At 42.9% G+C, this 18,991-nt stretch overlaps 1 protein-coding gene across 3 annotated transcripts; it reads left to right on the forward strand.

Moving 5' to 3' along the window:
• Positions 1-6,548: 6,548 nt before the first annotated feature.
• On the forward strand, positions 6,549-18,910 carry LOC148131818 (uncharacterized). 3 transcript variants are annotated; one of them, XM_087953512.1, is made up of 6 exons: positions 6,549-8,177; positions 9,266-9,380; positions 9,571-9,653; positions 10,727-10,853; positions 10,955-11,020; positions 13,270-18,910. In XM_087953512.1, exons 1-6 carry the CDS (start codon positions 7,692-7,694, stop codon positions 14,307-14,309), a joined length of 1,917 nt encoding a protein of 638 aa, XP_087809638.1. In that variant the 5' UTR covers positions 6,549-7,691; the 3' UTR covers positions 14,310-18,910. The 3 variants fall into 3 exon arrangements, with proteins under 3 accessions (XP_087809638.1, XP_087809639.1, XP_087809640.1); XM_087953513.1 differs by having other exon boundaries at positions 13,273-14,351; XM_087953514.1 differs by having other exon boundaries at positions 6,669-8,162; positions 9,263-9,380.
• Positions 18,911-18,991: the final 81 nt, after the last annotated feature.

Consider the following 18,991-nt stretch of genomic DNA (forward strand, 5'->3'; position numbering starts at 1 on the left):
AACTCGAAAAGGTGCCTTTCTCGAAAAGTTGCCTTCGGGAAAAAAAGCATATTTGGGACAATCAGAAGCTTCCCCATTATCCGTGCCCTGGAAAGGACCTTGTAGGTCATCCAGTCCAACCCCCCACCCAAGCGGAAGACCCCACACCATTTCTGAGAGTTGGCAGTCTAGTCTCTTCTTGAAAGCTTCCAGTGATTAAGCTCCCACAACTTCTGAAGGCAACTTCTGTTCCATGGGTTGATTGTTCTCACTGTCAGAAATTTTCTCCTTATTTCTAGGTTGAATCTCTCCTTTTTCCATTTCCATCCATCATTCCTTGTCTGGCCTTCAGGTGCTTTGGAAAATAGCTTGACCCCCTTCCTCTCTGTGGCAGCCCCTCAGATATTGGAACCCTGCTATCATGTCTCCCCTGGTCCTTCTCTTTACTAGACTAGCCAAGCCCAGTTCCTGCAACCGTTCATTGTATGTTTAAGCCTCCAATCCCCTCATCATCCTGGTTGCTCTCCTCTGCACGTAAATAAGTCTCCTCCTAAATACATAAGGGAATAAATTGGTTCCCAAAAGAAATACAGGTAAATCTTATGATGGCCGCTGTCATGCCCCTGTCAGAGTCCGAATCTGAGAAGGAAGCTGAACAGCTGACAGGGAGTGGGAATGTGGCTCTGTTAGCTGTGGAGGAAACTGGGGAAGGGCAAAGTCCGGCTGGACAGAGCAGTGAAGAGATAGAACAAGGGAGAGGGAGTTCAGAGGAAGACCCAGGCCCACCCCCTCTTCATCCTAGGGCATGAAGGGAGGAATGGAGAAGAGAGCAACGTGGGTTGCGTGGCTTACAGGGGAGGAAAGGGCCCTGATTCCCTTCATTAGCCACACCAGGGCAGAGAGTTTAAAATGCTGAGTGCGGCAGCTGCTGAGAACAAATGTGAGTTTATCTTGTGTTGACTTTGGTTATCTGCGTTCCTGGCATCCTCCCAACCGTGTTGAATTACTGCCGTTCCTTCATGTCTGGAATTCCTTCTCCTGCCCTGCCAGAATAATTACCTCATTTTGCCTTGATTGGACTTATAGTTCGTTTTTGTTGACCACGTTTTGGACTTGATTCTCTGTAGCCAAAGGCCATGAGATATACCTCTGAACTCCCTCTCCCTTGTTCCACCTCTTTCCTGCTCTGCCCAGCCGGACTTTACCCTTCCCCAGTTTCCTCCACAGCCAACGGAGCGGATTCAGACTCCCGACAGGGGCATGACACTTCTGTGGCTGCTAAGATGATTGCAGGGATGTGGCTGTTGGTTCCCCCGGCAACCAGCTTGACTTTTTATAAAGCATGATGCCCTTTTGCCCCAATTTTTCAACTCGCATCAAGCACCAGGGATATGGCAGCCTGTCTATTTCTGTCGCTCTTCCCCTCACGTTATCCCTGGGTGGCAAATATCCAGAGAAGAGCAACGCAGAAATGGTTGGGCATCGTTTGCTGCCTTTCTAGAGCTCCCCAGGGTTTTTGTAGCCCAGATAACAGTCTCCGCACATCTCTTTCCCTCTCCCGCCAGCACTTCCAACAGGTGGCCGAGGAGGCAGGGCAAGAGTTGCAAAAAATACCTGCTAGGACAGGGGTCTGCAACCTGTGGCTCTGGAGCCACATGCGGCTCTTTTGGCCCTCTGCTGCAGCTCCCTGTCAGCTGATCCCACCCCTGGCTGGCCTCTCCCCTCCCCATCACTCCTCCTGAGAAGGTAAGGGGTGATGGCAGGGAATGGAGACTCGCTCCATATTCCAGAGCAGGAGATGACTAGGTGGGAGTGAGTGATGTCGAGTTGGCCACACCCACTCAGTCACACCGGTTGTTAAATTATTGGCTCCCGGTGTTTTCTTTTCTGTGGGAAATGGGTCCAATCTTTGAGAGTTTAAAGTTGCAGACCCCTGTGGCTAGGGGGTTCCACGCACAACCTGCCCCCCAGGAGAACGGGCAGCCCCCGGCTTCAGAAGGAGACTGTGCATGAGCTGGGTAACTTGCCAACAGCTGCAGAAATAGAGGCGCAATATGAGGGGATCAGAATCAGAACTGAGCTGGAAGGGACCTTGGAGGTCTTCTAGTCCAACCCCCCTGCTCAGATCCTATACGATTTCGGACAAGTGACTGTCTAATCTCTTCTTAAAACCGTCCAGTAATGGAGCACCCACAACTTCTGATGGCAAGCCACTGGCTCATTGTCCTCATTTTTTTTTTTTTTTTTGGTAAATTTTATTTGAGTTTTCACAAAGAGAAAAAAAAATACAAAACATCTTTTTTTGAAAGCAGCATAATCCCGGGTTACATTTCTTCGTACAGACACAAATTCAGGTTCATGCTCATTTTTATATTCTATTCCATATCTTGTTACTATTTTACATTTTCTGCATAGCTTCTCCCCTCTTTTAATTTTCTCAATTTTATTTTAATTATCTCATCTCAATTCAAATCATTGTATTTATATTTTTTGTCCTGTTTCAATTATCTATTATCTTTTCTCATTAAACAAAATTTCTCCTGTAGTTACTGATTGGAGTATGACGCCTTTATATCTTTTCCCTAAAGTTGTAACATTCAATATAATACATAACTTCCATTCGGATTCTGCTTGGTACATTCTTAAAATACACACTGTATTCTTAAAAAAAGAAAAAAAATATAAATGTATATAATTAAAACAACATTCCATTCCAAGTCAATTCTATCATTAATATTAATATTCCCTTCCTAATTCAATTTTCTCATTTATTTTATTTCACTTATTTTATTCACAAACATTTCACTAAATTACACTATTTTATCCCTCATTTTAATCATACTGTTAGATCTGAGGTGGATCGGGTCGAATGAGACGCGAGACCATTCTGTGAGTTCAGCTCTTTATTTGTGATAAGAATAGTCTGAAGAATACAAGCCGCGGCAGCCCTTCATATAGGGCTGGCTCGCGGCTCGGCGGCCAATGGCAGCGCTTTGAATCTCCCGCGATTGGCACAGCCAATCGCGGTAGATTCTTAGCGCTCCAATCACGGCCGGAGCGTCGACCAATCAGGTTGCTGTCCGTCTGGACCAATCGGTTTCGAGGGTTTGGAGTATGCTAATACAGCACACATACGTTGTTTCCAATTTTCTAAAGTTATTTCTATTACTAATATAACAATACAATCTTATGTACCTTTACAGAATCCCTTTTTCAGTTAGATTTTCACCCATTATCTCTAAATAGGTCCTGTTTCTCTATATCTTGCTCTGGTCCTTTGTATCTTCTTTTCCTTTCCTTCTTCCCTCTCTTCTTCTCTCCTCACTTGTTAGAAAGTTTCTCCTTAATTCCAGGTTGCTTCTCCCCTTGATTAGTTTCCATGCATTGTTTCTTGTCCTGCCTTCTGGTGCTTTGGAAAATACCGTATTTGCCGGCGTATAAGATGACTTTTTTGCCCCGAAAAACATGCCTCCAAGTGGGGGGGGGGTCGTCTTATACGCCGGTATATCCACTGCCGGCTTTCGGATGCTTGTTGGACGCAGCGAAGGCGCCTCTGGCTTCCTGGATCCCCTGCGTCGCTTCCGCTTCATCCCGCTCGCCTCGCTCCGCCCGAGGCTGCAGCCTTCCTGCTCTTCCCACGGCCCCTGGCACTCTGCCCTGCCGCTGCAGCCCCGGGGATTTCTGGAGGGCGTTTCCGGTGGTGGTGGTGGGTCGTCTTATACGCCGGGTCGTCTTATACGCCGGCAAATACGGTAAGTTAAACCCCTCTTCTTTGTGGCAGCCCCTCAAATATTGGAATTGTGAATTCTCCAACACTGGAAGTTTTAAAGAAGAGATTGGACAGCCATTTGTCTAAAATGGTACAGGGTTTCCTGCCTAAGCAGGGGGTTAGACTAGAAGACCTTCAAGGTCCCTTCCAACTCTGTTTATTCTATTCTATTCTATTCTATTCTATTCTATTCTACTCTAAATACTGGAATACTGCTATCATGTCACCCCTACTCCTCTTTTTCACTGGACTAGCCAAACCCAAATCCTGCAGCTGCTCTTCGTATGTTTTAGTCTTCAGACCTTTAATCATCCTAGTTGCTCTTCTATGCACTTTTTCCAAAAGCCTCAACCTCTTTTTTTGTAATGCGGTGAGCAACACCGGATGCAGGGTTTCAGGTGTGGTCTTACTAAGGCTTTACAAAGCATAGGCGAGAGCTGTTGTTGCAACCCTGCATGACTCCCCAGCCTTTAAAAAGCCCCCAAGTCATTTGTTCTATGTTATTCAGTGTTGTAACCTTATGATTCTTGACTCTTGATGAATGTATCTTTTCTTTTATGTACACTGAGAGCATAAATACATACATACATACATACATACATACATACATACATACATACATACATATATACATACATACATAAATTTGCACCAGGACAAATTCCTTGTGTGCCCAATCACACTTGGCCAATAAAGAATTCAATTCAATTCAGTTCAGTTCTATTCTGTTCCATATTCTATTCTATTCCATGTTCTATTCCATGTTCTATTCCATGTTCTGCTCTGTTCTATTCCATATTCTGTTCTGTTCTGTTCCGTTCCATTCCAATCGATTCCATTCCATTCCATGTTCTGCTCTGTTCTATTCCATATTCTGTTCTGTTCTATTCCATATTCTGTTGTTCTGTTCTGTTCTATTCCGTTCCATTCCATGCCATTCCATGTTCTATTCCATTCCATGTTCTATTCTGTTCTGTTCCGTTCCACATTCTATCTATTCTGTTCCATATTGTTGTTCTGTTCTATTCCATTCCATGTTCTATTCCATGTTCTGTTCTATTCTGTTCTGTTCCATATTCTATTCTATTCTATCTATTCTATTCCATGTTCTATTCCATTCCATTCCATCTTCTCTTTTGTTCTAATCCATGTTCTATTCCATGTTCTGTTCTATTCCATATTCTGTTCTGTTCTATTCCATATTCTGTTCTGTTCTATTCCATATTGTTGTTCTGTTCTATTCCGTTCTATTCCATGTTCTATTCCATGTTCTATTCCATGTTCTATTCCATGTTCTGTTCTATTCTGTTCCATATTCTATTCTATTCCATGTTCTATTCCATGTTCTGCTCTGTTCTATTCCATATTCTGTTCTGTTCTATTCCATATTCTGTTGTTCTGTTCTGTTCCGTTCCATTCCATTCCAATCCATTCCATCTTCTATTCCATATTCTGTTGTTCTGTTCTGTTCTGTTCCATTCCATGTTCTATTCCATGTTCTATTCTGTTCCATATTCTATTCTGTTCTGTTCCATATTCTGTTGTTCTGTTCTATTCTATTCCATTCAATTCAATTCCATTCCATGTTCTATTCCATGTTCTGTTCTATTCTGTTCTGTTCCATATTCTATTCTGTTTTATTCTATCTATTCTGTTCCATGTTCTATTCCATTCCATTCCATCTTGTTTTGTTCTGTTCTATTCTGTTCTGTTCTATTCCATTCCATTCCATATTCTATTCTATTATTTTCCCATGCAGCCTTCCTTTCCTTTTCCTTGGGCCCTCAGCCTCCTTAGCAAAACAAAAAACAGAAAAAACACCACCTCCCTCCGGATTCCTTAAGGAGGGGAGGGGGATAAGGGGAGGGGGTTCAAAGAGAGATGGAAAAGAAGCCCCCGTGATCCTCCTAAGGGCACGATCCCGCTACATCTCCCAGCACTGCGGGCTCCAGGAAAATTGCAGGGCTGGTCAAAGGTTCGATTACCGAAGCGGGCATCTTCCAGCTCCCCCACCAATGCCCCCATTTGTGGGGTGGGGGAAAGAGTTAAAAGCGATGCTGGGCTGCAATCCCCGCCCGCAATGCTAGGGAAGGGTCACGTGGTTCGCGAAGGTTTCCCCTCCCACTCCTGTCTGGGGAGGGGCGGCGACGGCGTTGGCAACATCTCGCAGGGTGGGTTGCAGAGCCGGGCGTGCGCGCAACCCACCCACCCTCCTTGCCCGCAACATCGCCCCGGGAGGGAAGCCCAGCACAAGAAGAAGAAGCCGCCGCCCAAAATTGCTGCCACCGGCTCGCAAAGAAGCGCGCAGGCCCCCCCCGCGGTAAGGAAGGCCCGGGGGCGCTGCGTTGCAGAAGGGCAAGATCGGGGCTGCGCTACTCTGCCCGACCACCAGAGGGCGCCGGCGATCCCGTTAGGCTTAGATAATATAGGCGATCCTCCCGGCGGTTTCTCTGGCTTCCTTTGTGCTCCTAGCGGTCATCCGCGGTATTGCAAGTACGGTGTTGGTACCCGGGTGTCTGAGCGCTAAAGCCCAAAACCCAGGCTGGTGGCCCAAATGGAGAAGAGAAGAGAATAGAGAATAGGAGGGGAGGGGAGGGTAGAGGAGAAGAGAAAATAGAAGAGGAGAGGAGAGAGAATAGAATAGAATAGAATAGAATAGAATAGAATAGAATAGAATAGAATAGAATAGAATAAAGAATAAATAGAGACTAGAATAGAGTGGAGTGTAGAATAGAGTAGAGTAGAGAATGAATAGAGGATAGACAAGGATAGAGTAGAGAATAGAATAGAGAATAGAATAGAGAATAGAATAGAGTGGAATAAATAGAATAGAGTAGAATAAATAGAGAATGAATGATAGATAATAGGATGGACAGAATAGAATAGATAGAGTAGGGAGGTAGAATAGAAAAATTAGAATAGAATAGAGAATAGAATAGAATAGAGAATAGAGTAAAGAATAAATAGAGAATAGAATAGAGTGGAGTCAAGAATAGAATAGAGTAGAGTAGAGAATAAATAGAATAGAATAGAGAATAGAATAGAGTGTAGAATAAATAGAATAGAGTAGAATAGAGAATAAATAGAGAATAGAATGGACAATAGGATAGAGTAGGGTAGAATAGAAAATTAGAATAGAATAGAACAGAGAATAGAATAGAGAATAGGGATAGAGAATAGAATAGACTTTTTGGTTTTTCTTTGAAGACTTCTCATCCAAGAAGCTTGTCCCAAAGGTGTTTTTTCAGGAGGCAATTGGACTTTTTTTCTTTTTTTTTCTTTTGAAGACGTTCCACTTCTCCTTCAAGAAACTTCTTCAGATCTGACTGGATGGTGGCCAGTGGAAGGACTGATATTCCTTGAAGACAGCTGGATATTTGCATCCTTTTAGAAGGTCGTTGAGGCCACTTGGAGGTTTATCTGTATCCTGGGGCCACCCGAGTGGCACTCCTGGTTCCTGAGGTCTGCAATTCCCCCCCACCCCACCCCGGAAATCCATTCCTACCCCCACACCATTCCAAGGATGTTCATCCCAGATAGTGTAGCTAAAAGTCTGTAGCGATTCTCAGTCCTCGAGATCATGGTTGTCCTAAAGGTGGGTTGTTGTTGTTTTTTCAGGAGGCAAGTGGATTTTAATTGTTTTTTTCTTTTGAAGATTGAAGCTTCAAATCCAAGAAGCTTCTTCCACTAGGCTAGCTGACCCGGCTAAGGATTGTCCCCCACAACCCCAGGTTGTTTGGCTGCCCTTGGAGTGAGCGAGATGCTCTCCAAATGAGGGAGGAAAGCCGCTACCCACCCAGGACATAGCAAAGCTTCCTCCCTCTCTGCCTCGGAGTCCAACTTGTGCTCCACCTTAGAATTAGGAAAGCGCGTGCGTTTTTTCCGGCTCTCCTCCAGAAGAAGAACCCCTGTTGCCTGGGCTCATCCATGCTGTTCTGCTCAGATGAATCCAAATAGCTTTGGAGACCCAGGGAATCTTTGGCTCCCTTTCGCAAGTGCCCCCGAGGAGTGTCGGCGTCAGAAAATGAGCACAAATGAAGCTGCAGACAGCTTCCACGGCATCCTAGCAGGAAGCCCCAGAGGATTCTGGGGAGGAACCAGGGTCAAGATCCTGGAAGAAGAAGAAGAAAAAGGTGCCCTCACTTGGGATGTCCAGCGCTTCAGGAACTTTGAGTACCGGGAGGCCCAGGGGCCGCGAGAGCTTTGCAGCAGACTCCACCAGCTTTGTCAACAATGGCTGAAGCCAGAAAGGAACACGAAGGCTCAAATGCTAGACCTGGTGCTCCTGGAGCAGTTCCTGGCTGTCCTGCCTGCAGAGATGGAGAGCTGGGTGCGGGAGTGTGGAGCAGAGACCAGTTCCCAGGCGGTGGCCCTGGCGGAAGGCTTTCTCCTGAGCCAGGCAGAAGAGAAGCAGCAGGAAGAACTTCAGGTAAGCGATGTACAGATTGGCTTGAAGGGTAGCAACAAGGGAAAACAATTAGGCTGTTGGTTTGAGCTCGAAGGTTGGCTATTTGGTGACAAGCGTTTCGTCACCATTCGAGGAGACGTCCTCGGTGCATTTTGTGCAAACAAGCACAGTTCAAAATGCACCGACGATGTCTCCTCAAATGGTGATGACACATTTGCAACCCAATCGCCCAACTTGGAACTCAAACCAACAGCCTAACTACCAACTGGAATAGAATTCACTAATATTCTACTAATATTCACTACTGAATATTCACTAATATTCTACTATTTTACTAATATTCTACTAATATTCAAACACATTTCAGGTAAAGCAATACCAAATGGACAACACCTTCCTCGACCTTAGGAGAGGAGGAAATGTTTTGTGATGACCCAGGGTGGGATACAAAAGCAACAAAGTCATAAAAATAGGTGAAGTCCCTTTAATTCCTTCAACTTGGCCTCCAAGATCCAATTATTGACTGGAGAAAAAACTCCCCCTCGAACAGTTGCGAAAAAAAATACATATAAATTATAAATAGAAAAAAACAACACAACCCACACTGAAGCAATTAATGAGACAAGGCAGGATAAGGGCTTGAAGACATCCACAGATATCGAAATACACACACTGGGAAGGACGCCAGAATTCAAATAAGAACTGACAGACTTTGCTTCCAGCACTGGCCCATGTGCAGTTTGTCCTTTTAAACAGTCCTCCCAGCTGCAGCCCATGAAGGGGATCAGGGCCCTTTCCTCCCCCCTCCCCTAAACCACACCATTCACGTTTCTCTCTTATCCGCTCCTCCCTGCATGCCCTAGGATGAAGAGGGGATGGGCCTGGGTCTTCCTCTGACTGCCCAGCCGGCCTGTGCCCTTCCACAACCTCTGGAGCCACACTCCCACTCCCTGTCGGCTGTTCCTCCTCTCCCTCGGAATCAGATTCGAACAGGGGCATTACATGTTTCTTCTCCTTTTCCCCTTCTGGTCTTAGTGGGCTTCAGAATTGCAGATGGAGAGTGAGATTCCTTCCCCCGCATCACATTGGCTTTTTACTTTTGTCGACAGTTGCAGGGAAAGGGACCCTTTGTGGAGGTGACAAGCCATGAACTCTCCAGTCCCCCAGAAGAGCTGGCTTTGGGTGGGAACTTTCAGGAGACTCAAAGTGGAGAGATTTTACCAGGTAAGAAGGAACATTTTCTCTGAAGACAAGTCCCAGCTTTTATTTTTCGTTCTCGTTTCATGGCAATGCCGGGGAGATACTTCTTCCATCTTGTATAATAACTATATGGTTAAGGTGATGCTCCATCTTTTCCTAGAATGTATTCTTGCTTTAAAAGTCTATTTTCCCCCCTGCATTTTCTCCCTCACAGGGAGCAGAACCGTTTCTCTGATGTTCAATGAAATGTCTCAGTTTTGTGGTGGAAGAGAAAAAACAACCGAACCTCCAGCTCAGGTACTGAAAGGATCAGACTCAATTGAGCCTACCTCATAAGATTCTAAGTATCTTAGAAATATGGAGTTGTTAACATTCTAAGCAGTTCGGAGAACCGGTTGTTAGAAGAAATTACTGGCCTAATCCTGTAAGGAAGGCAGGAAGGAAGCATTCTGGTGTTGCTTACAGAAACTGCCTCTCCGAACTGCTTAGAACAGGGGTCCCCAACCACCGGTCCGTGGACCGGTCCCGGTCCGTGGAACAAGTCCTACCGGGCCGCTGGTTTGCTGGGCGCCGCCATCTTTTTGATGAAAAAATGCTTCCGTGAGCTTTTCCGGTAGAAAGCTCACCGGAAGCACTTTTCATCAAAAAGATGGCGCGCCAGCGCTTCCTGTGAGCTTTTCCGGGTAGAAATGGCGTTCTACCCGGAAAAGCTCACCGAAGCGCTAGCGCGCCATCTTTTTGATGAAAAGTGCTTCCGGTGAGGTCACCGGAAGCACTTTTTCATCAAAAAAATGGCGGCGCCAGCTAATGCCGGTACCGGGCCGCGCCATAAAAAGGTTGGGGATCACTGGCTTAGAATGTTAACAACCGGTTCTAGCGAATAGGTGCGAACTGGTAGAATCCCACCCCTGGTTGGAAAGGAATGGAACAAATGCTGCCTTGAGCTACTGACTGAAAAGCAAAGTATAAATCTAATATTACAGTATTGATGGCAGCTTGTTAAATCCTGGATGCGATTTCCTTGTTCCATGACATTGTTTAATATTGGGTAGCGTGTAAGCCCTCGGGGAACTCCTCAGGCCATCGACTAAAGATCAGACAGGAACTCCCCAATATTTTTACTTCTCTGAGGGAGTATTGGAGGCCCTGAATTGTGGTGTTTGCAAAGCCCACTTGCCCATTGATCCAGAAAGATGGTGCGGTTGCTTTCATTAAATGGTGTCGAAAGTGTTATAAAATTGGTTGAACTGCTAATAAGCCATGGATTCTGTCCATTCTCTCCTGTTACCCCATGCAGAAAATGCCCACTGGTTACTTCTTAGAAATCCTTCCTGACTTGTCTATAACTAAGGGACCTTCTCTTCTTTCAGGGCCCCGTCTCTTTTGAGGAGGTGGCTGTGTGTTTCACTGAAGAAGAGTGGGATCTTCTAGATTCCAACCAGAGGGCTCTCCATGAGGAAGTCATGCTGGAGAATGCTAGGAGTGTGGCCTCTCTGGGTAAGGGAGCATCTGGGTTCTGGGTTCAGATGAAGTGTGTATGTGTGTGGGTGGGAATATTTTCTAGTTAGATGTAATTATTCTCTCTTGTTTTCTCCAAGAACTGCCGAAACCACAGTTTGTCTCCTGGCTGGAAGGACAAGATCCATTCTTCTGGAATTCTGAAGGTGAGAGATCAGCAGGAATCTACTCAAAGTGTCCTGAAGAACCTTTCAGGTGGTGTTTAAGAAAAATGGACATTTGGAAGAACCACGTTTTGCCTGATGAGTCTGCCTGTTCTTCTCAAAGGCATTAATTTCACGGCACATCGATGGCACAAGGGCTGCCCTTCTGATAGAGATGTTTCTCTGACATACTTTGCTGGTTGTGGGAATGATTTTGGTTTTTGTTTTAAAGCTCCCTTAACCTTGATAGATCTCCAAAGCAGTCTCCCCCAATTTTTTGGACACAAAAATGGAGAGAGATTTTTTTCCATGGACCTGAGGGAGGCATGATTTCATGTGTTACCTGCAACCCGCAGATGGGGCTTTGGTTTGCACGGCCTGGTTTCTGGTATGGTGCTTGGTTGTGGAGTGGGGCTGCTGTAAAGCAGTGGTCCCCAACCTTTTTTGTACCACGGACCGGTACAATCCACGGACCGATCCATGGACCGGTACCGGCATTAGCACGCATGACCAAGGCAAGGCGAGCCGAGCGACCGGCCAGCCAGCCGTCCCCCGCTTCTCCCCGCCACCTTCAACTCCTCCTTTGTACCTTCTCGTGGTCGATGGGCTTTTCGGGCTCTTTCTTAATCTCCTCCTGAGTAATGCGAGACTCCACCGCCATCGGGACGGCTCTTCGTTCAAATCCGCCCTCCCCTCTTCGATGAAACTAAGGCGCAAGGATTCCTTCAGCACCCAAATGCCGCTTTCCAACCGACGACCGACAAGCTCACCCGGAAGCACTTTCTCAAGCGCCGTCGAAACAAGATGGCGGCGCCCAAGCAAAATAGGCGGCCCGGTACAAAATAATCCACGGACCGGTACCGGTCCGGGGCCCGATGGTTGGGGACCACTGCTCTAAAGGGTCCACTTGGCGTATCTCTTTTCTGGGGATTCATGGATCCCGATATCTGTCCTCCTGTTCCTTCCTCTTTCTGTTATGCAAACTATGAGGTGATCCTGCAGTGCCACGCTTTGGACTGGCAGTTCTGCCACATGCTTGTTCCGGTTTCATGTGGTTAAAAGAGATTTGTCTGTCCAAGAATAGCTCAAAAGGTTGACTAGTGTCCCACTGGAGGGAAAGTGCTTGAAAAGTAATAGCTTTAAACTGAGATCCTCCTGGAGAAACAGGCCAACTCAGTTTTACAGGCAACCTGGGGAGAACGGGACTCCTTACCTCCACATTAATTAATTACAACATATATTATTTGACCCAGATGTCTGAATTCAGTTGTGATCTGTTGCATCTAAAGTCTGCTGAATAGAAGCTAGTAAAATGGAGATAGCAATAGCACTTATATACTGCTTCACAGTGCTTTACAGCCCTCTCTAAGCAGTTTAGTCAGCATATTGCCCCCAACAATCTGGGTCCTGGTTTTACTGACCTCGGAAGGATGAATCAATCTTGAGCTAGTGAGATGTTCTTGCACTGGGCCATTTGTCTTACAAAACTAATTCACAGTAAATCCTTATCAGTTATCTTACTGGGCTGTTGATGAGTGTATTTGTGTCCAGTGATGTGGAATCCACTTTGCACTCTGCTGCAGCAGCTTATTCTCACGCAATATGGATTTGCAATCACCTTGGCCTATTTTTTTTTTTTTTTGCCAACCATCCTTCTAACTGGGCAAATGGCTGGAAGGAAACCTTTTTCCAATTGGCCCTTCCTTTTATTGCAGATTATTTTCCACATCTTCCAGGCCTTACACATTTCCTCATTAAGTCATATTTTGAAAAAGGATACATGTATCATTTTTAAAAATGGGAAATATGCATCTGTACTAAAATCAGGTGAAAATCGGACCTAAAAATATTTCTGAACTGGCAGCATATTAAAAAATTACCATGTTTTAGGGCATAGGAGATAAAACTACTTAGGCCCCACACATTGGAATGGATTTGCCCCTGGAAATATGGAAGGCTTCACAACTCTTAGTTCTGACGTTATTCAATTTCAATTGGCTTTTGGTTCATGATGTGATTGTGAATGCAATAATCCCTGGCTATACTCCATTTATGCAATTCTTTATTGTTGTGCGCTGCCCAAAAGCTATATGTTTGTGCAGGATTCAAACACTGTACAATAATAAATGAGGAAACACCTAGAAAAGCTATAGGGAGCATAGATATGCAGAAATATAGATGCAACTAAGAAGATTCTTCTCTAACAATATTTTCCATTTTTGCTTTAAATTTCTATTTTTCTCTCTCTCCAGCAGGCAATGGGCAAAAAAACAGGAAGTGCATGGAGCCCCCTCTGAAGTACTTTAATCAAAATTTGCTTTCAAGTTCATACACAGGGGAGAAACCCTACAAATGCTTTGAATGTGGAAAGAGCTTTATTATGAGCAGCCACCTGCTTTCTCACCAGAGGACTCACTCGGGGAAAAAGTCGTATAAGTGCTTGGAGTGTGGAAAGAGCTTCACACAGAACTTCAGCCTGACAGTCCATCAAAGAACTCACACCGGGGAAAAACCCTACGAATGCATGGACTGCGGGAAGTGCTTCAGCCGCAGCCAACATCTCATTCAGCACAGAAGCATCCACACAGGGGAGAAACCATTTCAATGCACCGACTGCGGGAAGTGCTTCAGCCGCAGCCAGCATCTTGCCCAACATCGAAGTATCCACACCGGAGAGAAACCGTATAAATGCACGGAGTGTGGAAGGCGCTTCAGCAATAGTGGAAGTCTAAATACCCACCAGAGAACTCATACAGGGGAGAAACCCTATAAATGTCTCGAGTGTGGGAAGAGCTTCAGCAAGAGCAGTAACCTTACAGCCCATAAGCGAATCCATACGGGGGAGAAGCCCTATCAATGCTTGGAGTGCGGGAAGAGCTTCAGCAAAAGGGGGAACCTTTATAAACACCAGACGATCCACACAGGAGAAAAACCTTACACCTGCATGGAATGCGGGAAGAGTTTCCGGATGAGTGGAAACTTTTATAAGCATCAGGGAATCCACACAGGAGAGAAACCCTATGAATGTCTGGAGTGTAGGAAACGCTTTGCCCTCAGGCACCAGTTGACTTCACATCAAAGAACTCATGCTGAGGAAAACCCATTTCGATGCTTAGTGTGTGGCAAGGACTTTAAGTATAGCGAGCAACTTACTCAGCACGAAACCACCCACATGGCATCCAGCCAAAATAGAGACGTGGTTGGAGAAACTTCAGCTCCCTTTGAGAGCTCCTATTTCTCTTTGTATCCTGACAATTGTTTAATCTCCTTTATTTGGTCCGGAAACCGGTGATTATTGTCTCTTTTGATATCTGTGGGGGAGTTTGTGAATAATCTGAACATAAGACATAATGAACATAATGAGACATAATGAGACATAATGGAAAAACAGAGTCATTGTAGTCCTCTCTCCTGGCAACATCTGGATAGAAACTGATGCGCTTTGATGAATTATGATAAGACTTCCTGATGTTCATTTTCAAAATCCTCTGAAGCCTGCTCAAGATCCATCCAAAATCTCTTACGATGATGCCAAACAGGTGGCTGGTAATTGGCAGACTTGTTCAAATGACTTCCTTTTGGTGGAAGGAGAAGAATCTGAAATATATTCTTGTTCCTGCAACTTTCACCAACCAACAATCTAAGATTTTCTTCCAGATGTGGAAGGTTTTATTAGCTACTTCTAGGATTGAAACCCCTTTGGGAGCGGCTTACTCATGAGCTGTTCTTAATCTGACACCAGATGATATAATGTCAATCATTGGATTGGATCATATAATGTCAATGCACTTTTTTCTGATCTCTTAACTGGACCTCTCAGCCAATTAATCTTTGAAAGTTTTCAAAAGTTACTTAAGACTTGTTACAGGTTTACTGTAGTCTTCTGTAGTGATATCAATCTTTTTCATGGCGTTTTCTGGAATTGCAGGTGTATAATTTATCCTTTTCCTCGATTGTGGTTTCTTTTTAGACAAGTATTTTATTGCAGCACTGAAGTAATTTTGCCACCTTTCTGTGTTTAGTAGGAGACTGTAGATAAAGAGGTGCAAAAAATGTTGTTAATGTCACAGAAATAAGGATTTTTAAAACTTTTTTTCATCCTCTGGCTGTGTTCTCACAATACCTACAGCCTTCTAGTATTTTTAAATTTAGAGGCCCGATGACTCCAAGACAGTTTTGGGAGACTAACACTTTAAATTAGACAACAAGAAAGATTGTGTATGCCCAGACAAGCCATACCACATCGACCTCAAAAATTCAAATGAGAAACCTAAATGTATTTTCTTGCTGTCTGTAGGTCCCAAACTGTATGTAGGCAGTTTGTAATAATAGATGACTGGGTCTGCATAATCATCACCATTTCAGCCATTCCCCCAACTGCTACAAAGAAAGGAAGGGGGCTTATTCTTCCTGCCTGACTTCCTTTTTTTTATCCAAACGAAATAATTTTTTGAAAGAAAGAAAAAATCATATTGCTTGATGCAGGGTAGAACTACCATGGACAAATTCAGGGAGATTCTCTGCCTCCTGCCCATATCTGCTTGGGTTAATTTACATCACCCACCTGTGCTGCTGAAGATGTGTATGAAAATCGAAAGGGATATAGAGACAGCATTCCTAGAGAAGGCCCAGTTTTGCAGCATCTCTAAGACTTTGCTTTGAGTTTAGAAATTTTAGTAATCTCCAACGTGGAAGATTCTACCCTGCTTGGTTGGATGGAGTTAGTTTAATCTTGTGATGTGCTAAATAAAATGTTTTAGTCTAGAAACAAAATAGGTTTCATTTTGAACGCCAGCTGAAATACAACTGTAGTTAAAAGATGTTCATGATGAATTTAAGAGTTGAAAACCCACAGAAATCAGGGAAGATGAGGGAAGGAAGATCATATGATACATTGTGCTGAGAACTGCTCATGGGAGAGAGAATATGATGAGGGCAGCCTCACTGCACTCAGCATAAAACATTGCTCTAGGAACCCTTGAATTCTGTCTCAGACCAAACCTAGAACCACCAATGATGTTTTTTTTTAAATAAAGTTTTATTTGGGTTTTCATACATACAAAATACAAGTAAAACATCTTTTTTGAAAATAGCATGGTTCCGGGTTGAACTTCTTTATACAGACACAAAACTCAATTTCATGCTCCTTTTTGTGTTCTATTCCATATCTTATACTATTTTACATTTTCTATATAGTTTTTCCCCTCTTTTAATTTTCTCAATTTTATTTTGATTATCTCATCTCAATTCAAATCATTATATTTATACTTTTGTCTGTTCTGTTTCAATTTCCTATTATCTTTTCTCATTAAACAAATTTTCTCCTGTAGTTACTAATTGGAGTATGACACCTTTATATCTTTTAATTACATCCATTCAACTCTTATTTAAACTTCAATATATACCTTAAGGTTATGACCTTCAATATAATACATAATACATAACTTCCAATCGAATTCTGCTTGGTACATTCTTATAATACACACTATATTCTTTAAAAAAAAAAGATTATAAATATATGTAATTATAAACCCTCATTCCATTCCAATTCAGTTCTATCAATAATAATCATTAAAATCTTAACATCTTTAACACTTCTTTTCAATTAAATATCATACTTTCTTAAAGACACATATAATCTCCATAATTAATTTTTCCCTTATTTCTCTTCACATATGTTTTGTAAATAATTAAATATTCATTTTGTTACATTTATTTATTGACAAGCATTCCACTGAATTATGATAGCTATTTTATCAAACATTTTAATCATATACTGTTTCATATTTTCTAAAATTATTTCTGTTTCTAATATAACCATACTATCTTATGTACCTTTGCAGAATCCCTTTTTCCATTAAATTTTCACCCATTATCTCTAAATAGGCCCTGTTTCTCTATATTTTGTTTCTGTCCTTTATAACTTCTTTTCCTTTCTTTCTTCCCTCTCATCTTCTCCCTCCCCTTTTTTTGGAAGTCTTGTTGAGATTTTGCTGTAAGTTCTTTTTAATTCCAGGCAGTCTCCTCCCTTCCTGATCCTGCCCTTTTATTCTTTTTCTCTCCTTTCCTGTTTCCAAAAGCTTTTTATTATCCAAAAATCTTTATTATCTCTTTGACTTTTGATTTTCAGCATTAAATGCCTATTAATGTCAAAGTGGATTTTTTCCCAATTTCTTGCTTAAGTCTCTTAGCTGTCAGTATAGGAAAAGGAGAAAAAAAAACCAAATCTTTTCCCTTTTCTCTCTCCTTCGCAGCTTAAAAATCTTCTTAGGAAACAATGTTATTGTTTTTTTTAATAGTTTCAATTCCAGGGTACCTTATTTGTTGCTTTTGCTGTTTGACCCGGTCAACCAAAACTTTCTCTTCTTATCTTCCTCCTGCACATTCTTTTCCAGGCGAGTTCTTCTTTGTGGTGGCCATTTCTGACCACTGCTACAACCGCCTTCGGGAAAGGGAGTAATGGCCAGCTGGGGTGGAGAGATGTGGCTCTCTTCAACTCTGCAGGCAGTCTCCCCCTTCTTCACCACCTCTACAGGGTGGCTTAGCCCCGAAACAAGCTGGCTCAGGGCGCTCCAGTGGCAAGCACGGATCGAAGCCTCGCAGAGACAAGGTTTTGGTCTGTCGCTGAAGAAGCTCAAACCGGAAGTCCAATGATGTTTGTTGAACCATAGCCAACACAATACAGTTTAGCAGAAGTTGGAGAACATAGTGGTTTGTTTTGGCTTCCAAACCAAATACATTTTCTGTTTTATGTCAGTCCTTAAAGTGTATGTTGTAGAAATGGACTAGAGCTTCTCTCCTTAAATTTTTCTTTGATTTTATCACTGTCATATGATGAATTGTTATGCCTTTTTTTTTCAATGGGAGTTCGTGAAGAATACATTCTTGTTTTTTTGTTCTTAATATTTATAGTAATTATTTATGGTAGCTTCCTTTGTAATAAAAAGTTGAAAGGACTGTAGTTGCCTTTGAAATGTTTACAAATGTTAGCTAAGTTAAAAATGGGGAAGGGTCAACTGATACAGCCTTTTTCAAAGAGATGTTTCATTCCTCCAATGGGAAATAAATTTTACTAAATGTCAAGGCAAGGATGTATTTATTGGAAGCAAGACAGAGATGATGCTATTTTAATTTGATCTGTTGATCAAGATTTACCCAATGAAGTAGAGTTGCTGTTTGATAATCCAGTTTTTAATTGGAAAAGTAGAAAGAAAGAGAAGCACTGAGTGGAAAGAAGCACTGGAAGGAAACTAATCAAGGAGAGAAGCAACCTAGAACTAAGAAGAAATTTCCGGACAGTTAGAACAATTAACCAGTGGAACGACTTGCCTTCAGAAGTTGTGAATTCTCCATCACTGGAAGTTTTTAAGAAGAGATTGGACAGCCATTCGTCTGAAATGGTATAGGGTTTCCTACCTAAGTAGGAGGTTGGACTACTAGAAGACCTCCGAAGTCCCTTCCAACTCCTACTCTATTCTATTCTACTCTATTCTACTCAACCAGCAGCAAAATGAATGGACTTTATTACAACAATGAATGCATCTTTGAGATAGCTAAAAGGCCAAGTTAAAGACATCTTCCTGGAGAAAATCCATGTACTCAAAAGTCAACATAGATTTGGTGGCACGTAATTAACTTTTGATTGGAAAATCAACTCAGAATATATGTGGTCTTGCTCCAAGTGTTTCAAGCAAGTAGATATTTGGTTTTAATATCTCTGTACTGTGAATGTTGACCATATTATAATCAGATTCAATTCCAATTTTTCAATCCCTAAACACTCCATCTAAGTCACCAAAACTGTTTTCTAGCTCTATAAACATGAAAACTTTTCCAGATTTAATGTGTATGAATATGTTTCTTCAGTAAAGTGAGCTACACTTGTTGTTTTTAGTATGGTGTTTTTCTTTTTATTTGTGTTACTGTTACACGTTAACATGTGTGATACATTTTATAAATTCTCCCAAAAGTTCA

This window comes from Notechis scutatus, chromosome 2, assembly GCF_049901735.1.
Source record: "Notechis scutatus isolate UNSWTSFEM ecotype Mainland chromosome 2, rNotScu1.2, whole genome shotgun sequence".
Lineage (NCBI taxonomy): Eukaryota > Metazoa > Chordata > Lepidosauria > Squamata > Elapidae > Notechis > Notechis scutatus.